General features: G+C 34.6%; 2 protein-coding genes across 2 annotated transcripts; one reads left to right on the top strand and one right to left on the bottom strand.

Annotated features, from left to right (window-relative positions):
• Positions 1–429: 429 nt before the first annotated feature.
• Positions 430–1,229, top strand: LOC139891583 (photosystem I reaction center subunit II, chloroplastic-like). Its single transcript, XM_071874561.1, has one exon. The coding sequence runs from the start codon at positions 522–524 to the stop codon at positions 1,137–1,139; it is 618 nt and encodes a 205-aa protein (XP_071730662.1). The 5' UTR covers positions 430–521; the 3' UTR covers positions 1,140–1,229.
• A 442-nt stretch (positions 1,230–1,671) lies between these two features.
• Positions 1,672–3,851, bottom strand: LOC139891584 (phosphatidylinositol 4-kinase gamma 2-like). Its single transcript, XM_071874562.1, has 2 exons — positions 2,601–3,851; positions 1,672–2,146 (listed from the first exon to the last, which is right to left on the bottom strand). The coding sequence occupies exons 1-2, from the start codon at positions 3,849–3,851 to the stop codon at positions 1,760–1,762; spliced, it is 1,638 nt and encodes a 545-aa protein (XP_071730663.1). The 3' UTR covers positions 1,672–1,759.
• Positions 3,852–19,309: the final 15,458 nt, after the last annotated feature.

The following is a 19,309-nucleotide window of genomic DNA, read 5'->3' as shown; positions in this document are numbered from 1 at the left end:
TAAACGTGTACTACCAATTATGTATATTTAAACTGTAATCCAATATAATCAACCTTAACATAAAGACAGAATTATTTCTGTAAAATGTATAGATGTAGAATTAATGTCTACGTCCAAAAGGTTGTTATATTTTTGTGCTTTTGATCATATAATTGTTATTGAAAATCGATATCTATATCATCAAAGTTGTTGCTGTTGTGCTTTTGATCTTATACTACACTTATGTTCAAATTAAGTACAATATGATAGAGTAATACATTGTCAAATATCTTACAAGTCACAACTCACAAGTGGCAATAAAAGAAGATATGAGGATGAATCAAATACCAAATTTTTATTGGCTATCACCAAATCTTCTTCTTATCCAATAAAACCAAACCAAATACTTCCTACCCCACCTTATCTTATCAAATCTTCAAAAACAATTTTTTCACAACACCAAAACCATCTAAAACCACAACAACAAACACCACACCACACTTCACAAAGATCCCATTTCTTCACAATCTCAATTTCCTCAAATGGCAATGACTACCCAAGCTTCCTTCTTCACACCAACAATCTCAAACCAAACCACCCAATGGAAACAACCCCACTCACAACTCACCTCCTTCACCACCATCAAACCATCCAAATCCACCCCAATATTCACCATCAAGGCTGCAGCCGGAGAAACCACTCCGGCTGCAGTCAAAGAAGCTCCAGTAGGGTTCACCCCACCGGAGCTAGACCCAAACACCCCATCACCCATCTTTGCAGGTAGCACTGGTGGCCTTCTAAGAAAAGCACAAGTTGAAGAATTTTATGTCATCACATGGGAATCACCTAAAGAACAAATCTTTGAAATGCCAACTGGTGGTGCTGCTATTATGAGACAAGGACCAAATTTGTTAAAATTAGCAAGAAAAGAGCAATGTTTGGCTTTAGGTACAAGATTGAGGTCTAAATATAAGATTAAGTATCAGTTTTACAGGGTGTTTCCTAATGGTGAAGTTCAGTATTTGCATCCTAAAGATGGAGTGTACCCAGAAAAAGTCAACGCTGGTAGGCAAGGGGTTGGTCAAAACATGAGGTCAATTGGAAAGAATGTTAGTCCTATTGAAGTTAAGTTTACTGGAAAGCAACCTTATGATATATGATGATGATCATGGATGGTTTTGAGTTAAATTTGTGATTATTATGTAATTTACTAGTCATTTTCAAGTTAATTGAACAACAAGTTTGATACTTTCTGTTGATTTGTGTTGATATTTCTATAGAATATGGATGGATTGATTTGCATCATACTTCCAACATTACAATTTACCAAAAACGTTAATTTGTGAGTACTTAACAGGTTACTACCTAATCGATAAACGTATAATCTAGCATTAACATCTTAATTTAATTCTAACTAATAAGAAAATAAGAAACTTAACCATACAAACCTAGCTTGATTCCAATTTAAATCGAGTCAAAGAACATAAACACACATATACAAATTAACTAGCATTCAAATAATACGGAGTACAAGAAATCCAAATTACAAGTGAATCTAATTAACACAACAATTACTATTTGCAACATATGCTTTGTTAAAGAACAGATACAAAGCTTGAAAAAAATAAAAAATAAAAAAGAGTAAATTCAGCAACGAGATCTAAAAAACGATGTTGCTGATAATAGTTTTATTCGTGTTCTTCTTTACTATTATCGAGTGTCTCAACAGAGTTTCGAAGCAAATACATTATAAGAAAACTAGAAGCCACAAATGATATCTCTACACGTGCCTTAACGATATATTCTCGAGCTCCAAATCCATGAATTTAAAAACCGTTTCAAGAAACGCAGACTCACTCATTCCTGTGAGCATCGAATTATGAGCTTTGTGAACGATCTTCTCAATTGTGGATTCTTTATTTAATGTTTCTCTGCACATAATTTGGCCTATGTCAAAAGGTGAAAGACCTTTTGCTGCAACTTTTTTCAGAAGCATGGTTGAAATACGCAGGGTTCGAGCACACTCTAACGAAAGGTCCCAACCGTGTGAGCTTAAAAGTGCTATGTCTTGCTCTGCGTCTAATGAGTTTATGTAGTCTAGAGCTTCTTTTGAGTATGGTTCGCGTGCTTGTGGCCAATATAGCCAATCAAATGTACAATCTTTGAACTGTAAAGTGATCAATAAAATGCATGTCACAATGTTAGCTTCTCAAAAAATGACAAATATAATAATAAAAGTGTCCTAAACTTAAATACAGTGTTGCAGAACTCAGAATTACTCGGCGAGTACTCGGTTTTTGCAACTCGGGGAGTACTCGGTTTTTGCAACTCGGGGAGTACTCGGAAAGTACTCAGTCAACATCCATGTACTCCCCGAGTTTCCGACCCCGAGTTTCCGAGTACTCCTAGAAAACTCCCGACCGAGTACTCCGAGTACACCGGAGTAGCGATTTTTGCAACCGTTTTCAAATACTAAATCAAATATGTCCCAAATATTATCCACGTTTAAAATGTTATAATTGTAAGTTTAACAGGACCAACCCGACTCACCTACATTAATCAAGAAAGTCGAATATTATTGAAATCTAACGAACAAAGATAATAGAGTTGTAAGTTCTTACGTTTTCAGGCAAACAGTATCCGTGATCAATAGGGATCAGCACAATACGATCCCCGTCTCGGTTCATCAAGATGTTTCCTGCATGCCTATCAGCGTTCGCTGTTCTTATATCAAAAACCGTGATCTTATGAACCTCCGAAACTGGAAAATCCCTCGGACCCATATCTTCACAACTTCCACAGTTTTTCACATACATCTGCAAAGATCCGACCTTTACATTCTGGGGTCCACCATCATACCCTTGTGGATGATTAAACTCGGGATTCAAACATTTCACCATGATCGTTGGTGGTACGCCAGAAAAACCCGTCTCCGTTTCATTCTTTGACGAACGAGGTCCACTTAACGGATGGTCTAGTATATAAGCTGCAACTTCCCTAATTGCACCTTCGCCTATTTTAGTCCCTCGTTTTAGTCCTTCACCGTTTGTTGACGGAGGTATCCCGTTAGGGTTATTAACCGCTAACGGTTCTTCATCAATCGGCTTAAAAACCGCCACGTACTTGTTTCCAGAAGGGTGTTGCATGAAATAAGCGCCCCCGGTTCCTTCAGACGATCTAATTGGATTTTTCTGTTTTTTAAGTCCTTCAGATGCAGAGTTTAGCATACTCCATATATCAGGTGATAAATCTAAACTATGATTAACAATAACAGGCTGCAATAAAAAACCAACATTCGGTGATAACTTATGCGCCTTTTTCTTCTCGATTCTTACAGGTTTTACAACAACTAAATGAACAATAGTGTCACAATTCTTACAGATATCGTCAATAAGCTTATGATCTTCAAGTTTCACACCATTACACAATATTTCTTGATCCTCAACATTAACAAAAGCAAACCCTTTTGCTTCTTCTGCTATTTTTTGTTTCAAAAACCGTATATTTGTAAATCTATCAACACGGAACTCAAACTCGTTCCGAAAAGCGGATTCAACGGTGATCAAAAGACAGTTAGAAACTCTAAGAATCAAATGTAACAAATCACCACTCGAAACACCATAGTCTTTAACAAGACAATTGTTTCTTGACAGTTCTCTTCCTTCAAAAACTAACTTTTGTTTCTTCACTAGAAACCCTTTACATGTTTGTATCTTAAGTTTGACTGATGCAATCGAATCGGACTCCAAAATATACATGGGAATCACTGACCCAGCAACACTTAAGTAAACAACAAAGGATTTGTTTCGGTTATGAATGAAACCACCAGATTCGATGTGAATCGGATACAATGCAACATCAACAGCTGACATTGTATCAATTTGATCCAAAAAGATTCAAACTTTATTTAACCCCTCCTTATTATGTTCACTATATTTATTTGTTACAACTATAATACACACATTTTAATCAAATAAACAAACAACACCCCAATGCCCCTTTCAACAGAATGACCCCTAAAAGAGCTTTGTATCAAAGGGCATTTTCGCCAATTACCTCCAAATGTGGATTCAGCAACGAATTTAAGAATTAAACCAACAATATTGCTTCAGATAGCTTTCAATTGTAAAAAGAAAAAAATTGGGATGAAATGGAGCTTGATTTGTAAGATATTTTTTAATTGAGTGAATTGTGTACCTGATTGGAACAAATTCAAGCTCAAGGTGAGGAAATTGACGAGGTTTTGTGATGAATTTCGTATGAATTGGAAAAAAAATGATTACTGAAAACAGGAATGTGGATGGAATGGTTTGATTTCAAAATTTGGTGTTTGAAGCCCTAATTTTTTCTGATCGGATTTTATGATTCAAAAGAGGGAAAAGTGTGGGTGGGGTAGGGGTAAAAGAAAGCGAAAATGTAGCCGTTGAGAATGGTTTTTGTCTTGACTTTACCTGAATGTAAACAGAGTAATAAAGAGTAATTATTGTGTATTAGGAAAATGATATTTATATTTATATTTATTTTTATTATTATATTATTATTATAGTGAAGTGATGATGATGATGATGATGATGATGATGATGATGATGATGATGATGATGATGATGATGATAAATAATGAAATGTGTGGTTCACTAAAAAATAAGAAAATTGAAATGATAATCGGAACATCATTTTGAGCGTTCTTAGCTTTTGACATGATGTTTTGTATTCAAATATCGAACAACGGATTTTGTTAACGATATTTTTTAGAACTGTTATTAGCTACATAAATTATGCACATAGACTTTCAAAAAAAAAAAATAATAATAAAATTATGCACATAGCCTTTTGATGTACCTTTCATTTTAGTATTAATTCAAATTCAATTCTCCTTGTTTGCTTTTCAAAAAAAAAACAATAAAAAAACATAGCCTTTTGGGTGATTAATTTTTGAATTAATCATGAAGTATTTACTTGTCTTATTAAAATTTATTTTATTTTATTTTTTAGGCGAAAAGAGAAATGTTATTGTAAAAACCAATGACTTCATCAAAGCAATAAAGACAAACGGTGAAGATTACAATCGAAATGGAAATAAACATTACAAAGATAAACTTGACGCCTTATTGACAAATTATTTAATTTTATTTGATTAAATGCCCATGACACCATCAATAACCTTGAAAATACATCACAACCACAATAATACCTACCGGGTGGTGATATTTTTAAATTCATTTTTCATAGATCCATCTAAATTTATTAAAGTACTCTTAAATAATGTTTAACACAAGTTTTATTTAAAAATATTGAGGGTATTTAAAAAAAATACATTAAATAGTGATGAATCTATAAAAATAAATTTAGAAATACAACTTTCCGTAACTAATATGCCATTTTACGTGAAGGCTCCACAATAATACCTAGTAACGAATAGAAATACATCATCTTAAAATATATTTATATTGATAGGGAAAAAGATTTTTAGATTAATAGATTAATAATTACTTAGCTTAACGTTGCAAACTTGTCCATCAACGAAGTTATTGATCAAAATTTTGAGTAACATTTCATTGATTTCTTTACGGCCAAACCAAAAGCATGATTTGCAACTTGGAACACTAGGGGACTTGACAACAAAGATAAAGGAAGAATTTCTTCGAATCAACATGGAAAGATCTTGAACATGAGTAGTTTTGATGGTCATGGTAATTAATCCCGAAAAAAGAAGATGAAATTCAACGGGTGCTTTCGGTTGATAGAGTGTTTACGGTTGCTGAAGGGGTGCGCAATGAAACACGGCTATATTGGATGGTACATGTTTATTCCTTACCACTTATTACTTCATTGTATATGGTCTCACAAAATATGGGTAGCACTTTTTAATTGGTGGATCGTAGTGTGGATTATGTCTTCATCGATCATCGAACTTTCAAGCGATTGGTGCAATGGGTTGGGTTTTGGTGTGAAGAAAGTATGGAAGCTCATCGGTCCGACTGCTATTTGGGCATTTTGACTAGCTAGAATTGATTTGGTTTTTAATTGTGTTTATGTATATGTATGTTGGGCCATTTCCGTGGATCGTTTTAAGTAAATGTGTTTCAATGGATAGATTTTGCAAGATTGCTAATGGGAGTTTGAGCACTAGCTTTTTTGAAGGTTCAAAGAGATATTGGGGTAGGAAGATGTTTATTGTTTGTTCTTTATATTGATATAGTGTCACTTTTGATTTTGGGTAGTAAGTTGTAAGCCAAGAATGCAATATCAGTATGGTTTTGTCGTGTAATCTCATATTTTCACTACTTTGTGAAAATACTTTTAATATATTTCAAGTTTTTTGCCAAAAAAAAAAAAAAAAAAAAAAAGATACTTGACAAGAAGTAATTAAATATCATTCTTTTTCAAAATTATAAACTTTAATATCTAGAATGATAATTGAATTTTGATAACTTTGACACATTGCCTAGTTACATGCCATTGCAACTGAAAAAGGGTTCCAAATCTACATTACAAATCCATCAAAACTAACAATTTACCTTCCCCATTAGCCTTGAAATTACCCTCTAACTGTAACTCTCTTTTTGACCATCTTTTTACCTTTTTCTCATCATCTAAAACATTACTTCTGGTATAATGTTATATTGGGATATATTGGGATACTATTGTAACCAAAATTGCGTATATACAACTGAAAATGGTCGTTATGACAAAATAAACATACGTTATTATTATGTGATTAATTTATCTAAGTAAAACACTGTAAATTAGGCTATACTTAATTTCCTTATTCTTAGCAGTTATTTTTTTAGTATTTACGTATATATTTTTTTTTTTTTTTTTGAAAGGCAAGATATTCATTAAGAAGAACACGAGCAAACAACACGGGAAAGCTACAGAACGAAGCTAACCCAAGAACGGAAACGAAGAAACAACATGGGAGCCTAGAAAGCAACCCAACACGAGAAAATTAAATATTACATATTACAATACACAGATGGATTTGAGAGCCACGACTAAAAAGGTTTATACTTTGATGTCGGTTGTCGACATACATGTTTAAGGTTGTACATTTGTCATGCTTTGAATAAAGTTAGTGTGTAGATGCATTGAACTTGATCGAGCACCTTTTTAAAGTTAATTAATATACTAATTAAGTAAACAAACAAAAGCAAGCACAATTTTAGAAATTAAGAAAAGTCTGGACGTGCTTGACTCCAAAACAAATGTATTAACTCGATCGGTATCAACTTATAATATAATGTAGTATTCACACCGAAGGACCACTTAACCTAGTGCAGCGGTTCGAAATAGCATTTTAATTGTGAGGTTATAAGATTGATTTCAAATGTGGACATATATACAAGTATTCGTGAAAAAAACTATGTAAATTTGCAGTGATGTATGTGTCTCATTGCCAGGGACGGAATCTTTAAGGGACAGTCAGGACGGAATCTTTAAGGGACAGTCAGGGACACTACACCCGTCCCATTTAGATTTAAAAAAAAATTATTCTAAAAAATAAATTTTACAAATGCCTTTCTAAAAATACAAATGCACGTAAATAAGGAGTAATTTGATTTTAAATCGAGTTAACTTCGTTGAAATTAGTAAGTAGCTAGTAAGGTGAGCTTACTTCAATTTGGATCAGTCTAAATGGGTAGATCATGCTAGCGAATTTCTTAAACAACCTACTACGATTTATGGTTGCGGTCTGACCGCAACATTAATCGCAGAATGGTCTAATCAAAATTTAAAAAATTGTCTAATTAATGCAATTGTGATTTGACAATTGTAAAGCTTAAAACTTTATCTTAAAATATTTTGCAACACTCGTAATCATATTTTGACACTAATCAAAATTGAGCATAATTAAGCATAAATCTAGGTCATCGAAATTTTCTAAGTATATGTGACAAACATATAAGTGTTGGGTCTCTTAATAAATGAAAATACAATTGATCATATAATCTAAAACACAAGGTCACTAAATCCCACTAGAAGATGTTTCTTGTTAGTATATGTATTGAATATTAATATTAATATATATATATATATATATATATATATATATATATATATATATATATATATATATATATATATATATATATATATATATACATTAATCACGAGTGTTTTTATTTGTGAATGCGTTCACACTTGCATTACTCTATTTAACTTCCACGTAGAACATGTTGAAAATAGTCTTACTAGCTTTCACATACTTGTTGGAGCATGTTCTTCATGATTAAAAACTTATAGAATTTGATTTGTGCTTAACAAGTCTTCAATCAGAATAAAAATTGCATTATACCTTATTAGAATGTAGTGGTTGATTTATGGGAAGATGTTTCCCTCATTTAAACATGTTTACTCTTAGCTTATGACTTAATGTGTAAGTTTGAATTTATCCATATAGTATGATACAAAATCTGTATTTAACCTATGGGGAAACATGTAAGAAAACCAAGGAGAAGATACTTCCCTTTTAATAGTGAGAGGTCAAGATCAATGAATGATTCCAGAACAATTTTAAACACTTTGAGCATGCCCAACATGTCAAGGCCATAAATCATCTTTCACGGGTTCTATTTGGAGTAAAGCAGTTAAAGAATTCAAATTCAAACGATCTCTAACAGCCAACAAAATATGGACACAGAAAGCTGTGATCGATCCTTACCGTGGCCGCATTATCTGTCGTAGCTGCTTTCATCATACCCAAACAATAAGATTCCTGAAGAAAATGCACCTTTATTTCTCTTTTCTATAAAAGCCAATATTTTGTCTCTTGAAGATTTAACCTCATGCATTCAAAATTTTAAATACTCTATAAAATCACTAAAGTCTTGACAATATCATTTATTTGTGTGATCAGCAAGAGATATTCTATATTAATAAAATTATTACATAACTTTCAATCTTGATCTTTGATTCAATCTTCAAGCCCTAGGATCAACCTCTTTTGATTTGATAAATAGTGGTCTTTGAAGCTTCAAAATCGCCCTAAAACGCTTCAAAACGGTTGAAAATCGTAACCCCTAAAAACTTATTCGTAAGCTTAAATTTATAGCTGAGTCCAAACCGACCCCCGGCGAGTGGGCTTCCTTGATAAATCTCGCAATCGCGAGTTGTGTAAAACTGGTCCCTGTTGTTAGCAACTTGAGATCTCGCTTCTTGAATTGGGTGCTCGGCATGGTCCTCGCGAAAAGGAGTTTTCAAGGCCATTTTCGCTCGCTGATGATGTTTTTCGTGTTCAACTTATAATAATTTAAACACAATGATAAAACACTTAAACTAACTAACACAAACGCCCGAGCAACAATAACCCGATCATTATAGCAACTAGCAAGTATTCAGTCAAGGTTCGTTCCACAGGGAGCAATTTACATTAATCTTAAAACACTAATAATTGTCCTAAGTTGATTGGGGGTTTTGTGAAAGATTTGATTGTTGATTGACTTAATATTAACCTAAAAGATAGATTAACAATTAAAAGAGAAACGTGTCCAGTTGATTGTTCAACCTTTTGCCATGGATTAACCCTTTAATTTGTCACACAATGATGTTTTAAACATAAAGTTTTATTTCAATCTTCATAAAACTTTGAGTTAATCAAAACTCATTATCTCCCGTAGACTCATTTTAAAAGATTACAACTATGTTAATCATTGAAACATCGGTTTTGGATTAAAATCCTTTAACTATCAAAATCCCTTAAGATAATCAAACACTACCATGTTGAATAAAATGCAATTGAAAATCAATCCAAACCAAGAACTCAATCTCTTGAAATCCCCAATTTGTTTGACTAGATCTCCAAAGGTATTGAAGTACAAATTGATTCACTAATCAAATCCCTAAGAAAAGCTAGACAACTTATATAATCAAAGTAAAGCTTTCAACAATCAAAGTAATGGATCTTTTACCAAGAACAATAATTACCAACTCATTCAAAACACCCAAAATCATTGATTAGGGCAAAATCTAAGCATCAAGTTTACAAATCAAGTGAACACGACTAATCTTAGCTAACATCATAACATAAACAAGAACAAAATCAAAGAAGACTAAAGTATTCATCATTACAACTAAAATGGAGAAAAGCTACTACCAAAATGGAGAAGAAACACTAAAATGGAGAATGGATGATGGAAATGGAGTTTCAATCTTCATGAAATTGGAGTTGGGAGCTTGAAATTAGCCTTCATCTTCATGAAATCATGTTTGGAACCCTTTTAGGGCTCCAAAATGGCCTAAGGGTGCAGCTCTCTTCAACAAAAACCCCAAAAATCGTATTTATAGTCGAGCTGAATTTATGGCTGAAAACAGGTCTGGAACGACGTTCCGGAAAGTGGAACTCCATTCCAGAAGGTAGAACGAAATTCCAGATAGTGTAACCACGTTCCTGAAACCCTCTACAAAGTCTGAACAACTTCTGATTTCGATTTCTCATTTTCTAGTGCTGCGGAACGACGTTCTGGTCATTTGGAATGCCGTTCTTGGTTGAAACTTGGCTTTTTTAACCTCAAAACTTCACTTGATTCATTCCTTATGTCAAAGTATTGAATCTCATGCACAAATATGATCTTTTGGACCACTTTTGTCCCAAAATGACCATATACCACAAACCGCTCACTAATCATCACAAATCGTATCGAAATGCCACAAAAGTATGGAGATATTGCGAAGATAAATATGTATATCTTGAGCAATATCAAATCCCCCACACTTGAGTCTTGCATGTCCTCAAGCAAGCCTAGACCTAACCACATCTTCAAAATGTTGACCTACTTTGGCTAATATAACTTGTAACTTCAAGTATGGTCTTTTCACAATTCAATCTTCAAGCACAATCTCTAAACCAATTCAACCTTAGCAATTCTTCACAAAATTTCATCAATCGTCAATTTCCACATCTTGAATTTTGACTTCCAAGACTTTGACCTTCAAGGAATTGTCTTCAAGTCATTTCAACAATCTTCAAATTCAAACTTTCACAAACCACAATCTTCTTCACATCTTCAACAAACTCCACTCAAAACCATCAATCAAATTCAAGCCTCAACTATATTTCTTCAAGCAACTCAACCAAATATACATTAAAAATACAAACTTGCATCCTAGAAAGGCCTAAGATCAACAATATCTATAAAAATATCATATTTAACCCAAATCAAGTGTAAGTCAAGTTCTTTTTAGTGAAAACCTTTCTAGGAACATTTTCAACCCCAACAATCTTCATCTCCACCATCAACCACTCATCATCATCAAATCAAGAAATTACCCACAAGCTTCATAGATGGTGTCAAGAACGTCATATCATGAGTCATCCAAAAGGTTTGGCCTTAGGGAAAATGAGGCCTTTAGAAAACCGTTTTAAATTTTTATAACGAGAAAATAAGTAAAGTTGTTACACAAGACGAGTTTTCCAAAAATTTTATGGTTTTTAAAGCTTTGTGCATCCAAAGACATCCCGGTTTTGGGACAACCTGTGATGGCCCCGTCAATACACTTAACGGCTCCGTCACTTGGTCCCACAGCTTAATCGAACTTAAATGAATTTAATAAACGACATTGCATTCTTTTATTTCAAAAGTTTCCCAAAAAGGAAACATACCAAAATATGTAGTTTAAACAACCCAACATATTAATAACCAAAGTTGACATTAAAACATTGTCAACAAAACCCACAAGTTTAAATTATTCAAAAATAGAATGCAAGTTCAAAGTTTCATAAATGTTTAACAAAATCTGCCCAAATGCATGCAGACTCTTCTAACACAGCGGAAGCATCAAAAAAACTCAAGTACCTGTGAAAACATACGAGTAAGCTGTCAACAAAAATGTTGAGTGAATTATAGGTTTAAATAAACGTATAAGCTTTAGACCACAAGATTTAAAATGTTAGAAAACATAAAACATTATTCCATTATCAATGAGCCACCTGGTAACCACTTAACCCTTTATTTACCCTTGCCAAACACAATAAATAATATACACTGAACAAGTGTATCTTCAACTAAATACGAAGTACTAAACATTCCGATTATAAATTGCTAGCGCGACTAGCTCGAAATGGGGTTGTCAAACCCGATAGATCTATCCGTAAGATTCGCGTTCACCAGTAGAAACCAGTGATTATAGTTACCAGACTAGGGAATATTTTTGTTCAACTCATGATGAATAATTTAACTTTAATTGCCACTTGTGTCTAAACGTAAAATAAAATGCATGTAATCACATCCCAAAAATATACTTTGAAAAGTATGTGAAAACGGGACTATAACTCACCTTAAAGCAAATGAGGTAACCACACAAAAATGCGAATAGCAAACGAAGTAAAGTGATCAGGAATGATCACAACGCCGACCTATAAATAAAGCAGGTCGATATAAATAACTAACTTAGGTCAAGTCTTAGTATGATAGCTATTGTACTTGTTGCAAGTAGACATGGAACAACACTCAACATGCTTCGGTTTGATCAGAACAGCATAAGGACACGTACTTTCTATTTTTAGAAAGTTTCTATTTTTAGCAGGTTTTCATTTTTGGAAAGTTTCTATTTTAGGAAAGTTTCTATTTTTAGAAAGTTTCCATATTTAGAAAGTTGCTATTTTTGGAAAGTTTATAAGTTAGGAAAGTTTCCTTAATTAGAAAGTCAACAGAAGTCAACTGAAAGTTAAAGTCAACCGAAAGTCAACTCAAAAGTCAACCTTGATCATACATAGTCAACATTAATTTTAAAAGTATAAGTTATATTAATAATATAAGTTATAATGTTATTTTAAGTCATATATGTATAATTATGTCATAACATAAGTTTAATTGAATTATTAAAGTTAACATAAGTTTAAATGATATAATTAATATAACGTAAGTATTTAATTAATTAATTAAATATCAATCATAATATAAGTATTATTAATTAATAATAGATTTTAAATTATATCATAAGTATTATTAATTAATAATGAATTATTAATCATATCATAAGTTCTAATTATAATTATTAATTCATAAGTGTTTAATAATTAAATTATAATTAAATAATAACTAAGCCTTATAATAATTAAATAATTAATTAATATTAATTATAAGTCTTATTATAATAATTTCATAATATAAGTTCAATACTTACCATAAGTATTTTTCATTAATAATAAAAGTTTCATTAATCATAAGTTTGATTAAATGTTTAATTAAATCATAATGTAATTAATAAATGATCTAATAAATATGTATCTCATCAGTCTTAAATTGAAATAATTACTTTTTATATCATAAGTAATTTATTAATAATGAAAGTCATTATTTATATCATAAGTCATAATTAATAACCATAAGTTTTAATTAAAAGTTCATCGGGTCATAACTTGAGCCCCGGGAATCAGTTTTTGACGAGTCTTATATATATCTTCGTTTAACCAACCCACCCGACACATTAGTGTGCTCAAGAACATCCCAAGAACAGCCACCAAGTCGTGACCTACAGCCATTATTCAACTTGGAGCTTTAATCCGTTCAAAAACATGTTTTAGTCATAACGGGTGATCCGTGGCTCGGATTTCGATGACCCGAACATGAAAGTTCATCCCATAATCAATCCTAACACACTAGTACACCCTAAAGACTCCAAAAGTGGTCACAAAGTTGGACTATACCTGTACCAATTCGTTCTTACATTTTAATTTCAATTAAACACCATTTTAACCATATCTAGAGCTCCGGGAATCGAAATAACATGAATCTGGAGTCTAAAATTAATGTCTTAATGAGAGGAGCTCATCTAAACACTTTAATTTCACTTTTATATCAGTTATATTTACAGAAAAGATTAAACAAACCGCTGTCCCAAAACAATCAAACCGAAAACATGAATTAACGAGCATTTCTACGCATACTATTAACAATACAATAACATATAATCATCATACTATCATAATAACATATAAAATTAGTTAAATATATGAAAAATTAAAAATCTAGTGTTAGGGTTTATACCCTAATCGAGAATCAGGAGATATCAACGTGTAGAGAAGAACGGGAGGAACGTGTTTATATGAATGCTTGATTGATCCAAGCTTGTTTGATGAAGATGATGGTGATGTTAGGTGTGGTAGGCGACAGCCAAGGCAAGGGAGAAAAAGAGAGAGAGCAAAATGTGGAGCTAGGTTTAGAAGTGTAAAAATAAAATGAGATGTAATTTTTAAAAAATGGAAAAACAAATGGGAGTATACTCCCTCCCATGGATTCGGCCGAATGGGGTGAGTGGGGTGGGCCCCACTTAGCCCAATTTGTTATTTGATGATTTCTTTGTGGCCCGAATGCCCGAACGAAACTTGGAACGCGAAAACATGACTACGCGATTGAAAATTCGGAGAGATAACAAATACGCAACGAAAAATATATATAAACACTATATATAAATATATGACATTAAAATATCATATTTAAAATAATTAGGACTTAAAAATCCCAAAAGCTCGACCGTTGGTTTGAAAACCGAAAAGATTCGCCGGATAGAAATCCACGACATGTAGAAACGTACGATCTAAAATATGAATACCAATATTCATTTAACACATAATAATTAATATATTATTACTAAAATAATAATATAGGTCATAGAAATGACGCGGCATGAATAACAATTAACGGGCGTTAAATAATAAACGGTAAAAGATAACGGAAAAAGTAGGGTCGTTACAGTACCTTCCCGTTACGGAAATTTCGTCCCGAAATTTAAGCAGGTGCAGGGGTTGACTCAGCATCTGGGAACAAAAGCGGGTACTTCTGCTTCATCTGATCTTCACGCTCCCAAGTGAACTCGAGTCCACGTCTGGCGTTCCATCTAACTCGGACAATAGGAATTCTACTCTGCTTAAGAGTGTTAATCTCTCGATCCATAATTTCAACAGGTTCCTCAATAAAATGAAGTTGCTTATCAACGTAAAGTTCCTCCAGAGGAATAGTTTCATCTGCCTTGGCCAAACACTTCTTTAAATTCGATACATGAAAAACGTCATGAACATCACTGAGTTCTTGTGGCAATTTCAAACGATAAGCCACGGGTCCAACTCTCTCCATAATCTCAAATGGTCCAACAAAATGAGGACTCAACTTTCCCATTTTACCAAAACGTATCATGCCCTTCCAAGGTGATACCTTCAACATAACACGGTCACCGACCTGAAATTCAATATCGTTCCTTCTCTTATTGGCATAGCTCTTTTGCCGACTTCTGGCGGTTCTCAATCTTTCCTTAATCTGTACTATCTTCTCGGTAGTCTCATGAATAATCTCTGGGCCTGTGAATTGAGCATCCTCAACCTCATTCCAACAAATAGGAGACCTACACTTTCTACCATACAGAGCTTCAAATGGTGCGGCTTTAATACTTGCATGATAGCTGTTATTATAAGAAAATTCAGCTAGTGGCAAATATCTATCCCACCCATTACCAAAATCAATAACAAACGCTCATAACATGTCTTCTAACGTTTGAATGGTCCTTTCACTCTGACCATCCATCTGAGGGTGATAAGCGGTGCTCATATCTAACTTAGTTCCTAAAGCTTCCTGTAAGGATCGCCAAAACCTCGATATAAATCGACTGTCTCGGTCTGAAATGATTGATACAGGAACACCATTTCTATAGACAATCTCCTTCAAATATAAACGAGTAAGCTTCTCCATTGAATCTATTTCCTTAATTGGCAAAAAGTGAGCTGACTTAGTGAGTCGATCTACAATCACCCAAATGGTATCATAGCCACCCGCAACTCTCGGTAACTTCGTAATAAAATCCATCGTAATACCTTCCCACTTCCACTCGGGAATCTCAGGTTGCACCAACAGTCCAAACGGTTTTTGATGTTCGGACTTAACCTTAGCACAGGTCAAACACTTAGCCACATAAATAGCCACATCAGCCTTCAAATTAGGCCACCAATACAGCTCCTTAAGATCATGATACATCTTTCCTAAACCAGGATGAATAGAGTACCTAGACTAATGAGCTTCATCCAAAACAAGTTGCCGCAGATCACCAAATTTCGGAACCCAAAGACATCCCTCAAAATATCTAGTACCATCTGCTCGTACCTCAAACTTCTTAGCCATGCCTCTAACTTTCTCGTTCACAAAATTCTCCTCCTTTAAGGCTTCTTGTTGTGCCTCAAGAATCTGCCTAGCGAGGTTTGTTCGAATTGTCATATTCAAAGCTCTAATCTGCGAGGTTCAACCCTCTCTTTACGACTTAACGCATCAGCCACAACATTGGCCTTTCTCGGATGATATAAAAGTTCACAATCGTAATCATTCAACATCTCAACCCATCTTCGTTGCCTCATATTCAGCTGTTTTTGATCAAGGATATGTTGAAGACTTTTGTGATCAGTGTACAATGTACTTTTGACCCCATAAAGATAATGTCTCCAAATCTTAAGCGCAAACACAACAGCTCCCAACTCTAAATCATGGGTTGTATAATTCTGCTCGTGAATCTTCAACTGTCGTGACGCGTACGCAATAACTTTCTTTCATTGCATCAAAACACAACCAAAGCCCTGACGTGAAGCATCACAATAAACAACAAAATCATCATTAGCCTCAGGTAGTGACAATATCGGAGCGGCAGTCAACTTCTTCTTCAGGGTTTGAAAAGCAGTCTGTTGTTCATCCTTCCACTCATACTTTTTCCCCTTGTGCGTTAAAGCAGTCAGAGGTTTCGCTATACGAGAGAAATCTTGAATGAACCTCCTATAGTAACCTGCCAACCCTAGAAACTGACGAACCTGAGTAGGAGTCTTTGGAATTTCTCACTTCTCAATTGCCTCAATCTTGGCAGGATCAACTTGTATTCCCTGTTTACTAACAATATGTCCAAGGAATTGAATTTCTCTTAACCAGAAAGCACACTTAGAGAACTTAGCGTACAACTCTTCTTTCCTCAACAAATCTAGCACCAACTTCAAATGTTCTTCGTACTCTTCATCACTCTTGGAATAAATAAGCATGTCGTCGATGAATACAATAACGAATTTGTCCAGATAGGGCTTACACACACCGTTCATGAGGTCCATGAACACAGCAGGTGCGTTTGTCAATCCGAACGGCATAACTAGGAATTTGTAGTGACCATAACGGGTGCGAAAAGCGGTTTTAGGAACATCAGATTCTTTAACACGCAGTTGATGATAATCGGAATGAAGATCGATCTTAGAATAAACAGACGAACCTTGAAGCTGATCCAACAGATCATCAATTCTAGGAAGAAGGTAACGGTTTTTAACAGTAAGCTTGTTCAATTCACGATAATCAATGCACAAACGAAACAAACCATCTTTCTTCTTAACAAACAGAACAGGAGCTCCCCAAGGGGACGAACTAGGACGAATAAAACCCTTGTCAAATAACTCACGGAGTTGACTCGACAATTCTTGAAGTTCAGAAGGCGCAAGTCGATAAGGAGCACGTGCTACAGGAGCAGCACCGGGAACAAGATCGATTTGAAATTCTACCGCGCGTTGCGGCGGAAGGCCAGGTAAGTCTTCGGGAAATACCTCGGGAAAGTCTCTAACAATATGAACATCATCAATGCTCTTCTCTTCTCTATCAGAATCAACAACATGGGCTAGAATAGCATGACAGCCTTTGCGAAGATGTTTATGAACTTTCAAACAGCTAATAAGATTTAAATGTCTGCATTTCTTATCCCCAAAAACCATCAGCGGCTCTCCAACCACATTAGTAATACGCATAGCTTTCTCATAACACACAATCTCAGCACGATTTGCAGACAACCAATCCATACCAATAACAACGTCAAAACTGCATAGTTCAATCGGTATCAAATCTACCTCAAAATCTCTACCAGCCAGATTAATGTTACATTTACGATACACAGTGTTAGCAGTAAGCACTTTACCATTAGCTACCTCTACAGCATAAGTTCTCTCTAAAGGAGTTAACGGTGTTTTGATTTTTGGACTTAATTTACTCGACACAAAACTCAAATCAGCCCTCGAATCAAATAGTACATAAACTGATAAATCGTTGACCGAGAATGTACCCGTAACAAGTTTTGGATCTTCCTCAACATTCCTGGCATTAATGTTGAATGCTCTTCCACGTGCATTCTCAGTAGTCTTCTTGTTAGGGCAGGCATCACGGAAATGCCCCGGCTTACCACATTCATAACAAACTCTCTGATTACTACCATTTCTGGGCTTCCCATTACCATTACCACCATTATTACTAGCATTGTTACTACCACCTGCAGCAGGAGTAGCAGTACCCGGTATAAGCACCGTACAATATTTAGCAATGTGTCCCTGCTTGGAACACCTCTTACAAGTAACCATACAGTAACCATCATGAGCGTTATAACATCGAGGACAAACACGCTGATTATGGTTATTAGAACCAGAAGTATCTTGTTTCTTCTGCTGATTTTGGTTCTGGTTGCGGTTATTATTCCACTTTCTTTTCCCATTACCAGCCTTCTTAATAACCTCCTCACTGGCATCAGTCACAGCTGCCTTACTTCTCCTCAAAATCTTATCATTAAGCTTATGAGCCTTAGACATAGCAGCTTCAATAGTCTGGGGCTCACTAGACTCAACCCCATGCTCGATTCGCTCAGATAACCCATCAATATAAGCTTCAATCTTAAGGTACTCATCAGCATAAGTATTTGGACACAACAATGTCAGTTCAAAGAACCTTTGCTCATAGGTATCTAACACGGTGCCCTTCATTTTCAAGTTCTTAAGCTCAGCCTCTAACTTCTTAAGTTCACCCCGGGGATGATAATGGGTGATCATTCTCTCTTTAAAATTATTCCAAGTCAAACCATACACCACATCATTACCCAAACTATTCACCAAGTTGTTCCACCAAGTTAATGCACTATCTTTAAGAGTGCAGCTTGCAAAACTAACCTTATCCTCCTCTCGGACTCGGCTAACCCTAAAAATAGACTCAATCTTCTCAAACCAACGAGTAAGTCCAATGGGTCCTTCAGTTCCACTAAATTCTTGTGGACGACTTGCCATAAACGTCTTGTGGGAGCACCCCACCTGGTTGTTGTTATTCGCATTCGCATTAGCATTAGCTGCCATAGCAGCCGCAATCCCTTCGGAAATCAGACATTGCATGCGAGCTTCGTTGGACTCACGGGGAGGCATGATCTTCAAAACAGAATAACACAACTGTTAGTACTAAGAATAATACTAGTGTTATAAAGGAATAGATCGAACACGAAAAGATTAACCATTAAAATAATAGTCAATGAACAATATGTGTAATAACATGACAGTTATGATAGCTATAGAAATTGCCAC

Source organism: Rutidosis leptorrhynchoides, chromosome 2 (genome assembly GCF_046630445.1).
Source record: "Rutidosis leptorrhynchoides isolate AG116_Rl617_1_P2 chromosome 2, CSIRO_AGI_Rlap_v1, whole genome shotgun sequence".
Lineage (NCBI taxonomy): Eukaryota > Viridiplantae > Streptophyta > Magnoliopsida > Asterales > Asteraceae > Rutidosis > Rutidosis leptorrhynchoides.
Note: the sequence above shows the minus strand (reverse complement) of the source record. Positions and strands in the feature narration are given on the sequence as shown.

Bases quoted from the DNA above. Each gene is read 5' to 3' on its own strand.
- LOC139891584 (XM_071874562.1), bottom strand. From the start codon at position 3,851: ATGTCAGCTGTTGATGTTGCATTGTATCCGATTCACATCGAATCTGGT. The intron at 2,147-2,600 runs GTAAGAACTTAC...ATCACTTTACAG, and splicing joins GATACTGTTTGCCTGAAAAC to TTCAAAGATTGTACATTTGA.
- LOC139891583 (XM_071874561.1), top strand. From the start codon at position 522: ATGGCAATGACTACCCAAGCTTCCTTCTTCACACCAACAATCTCAAAC.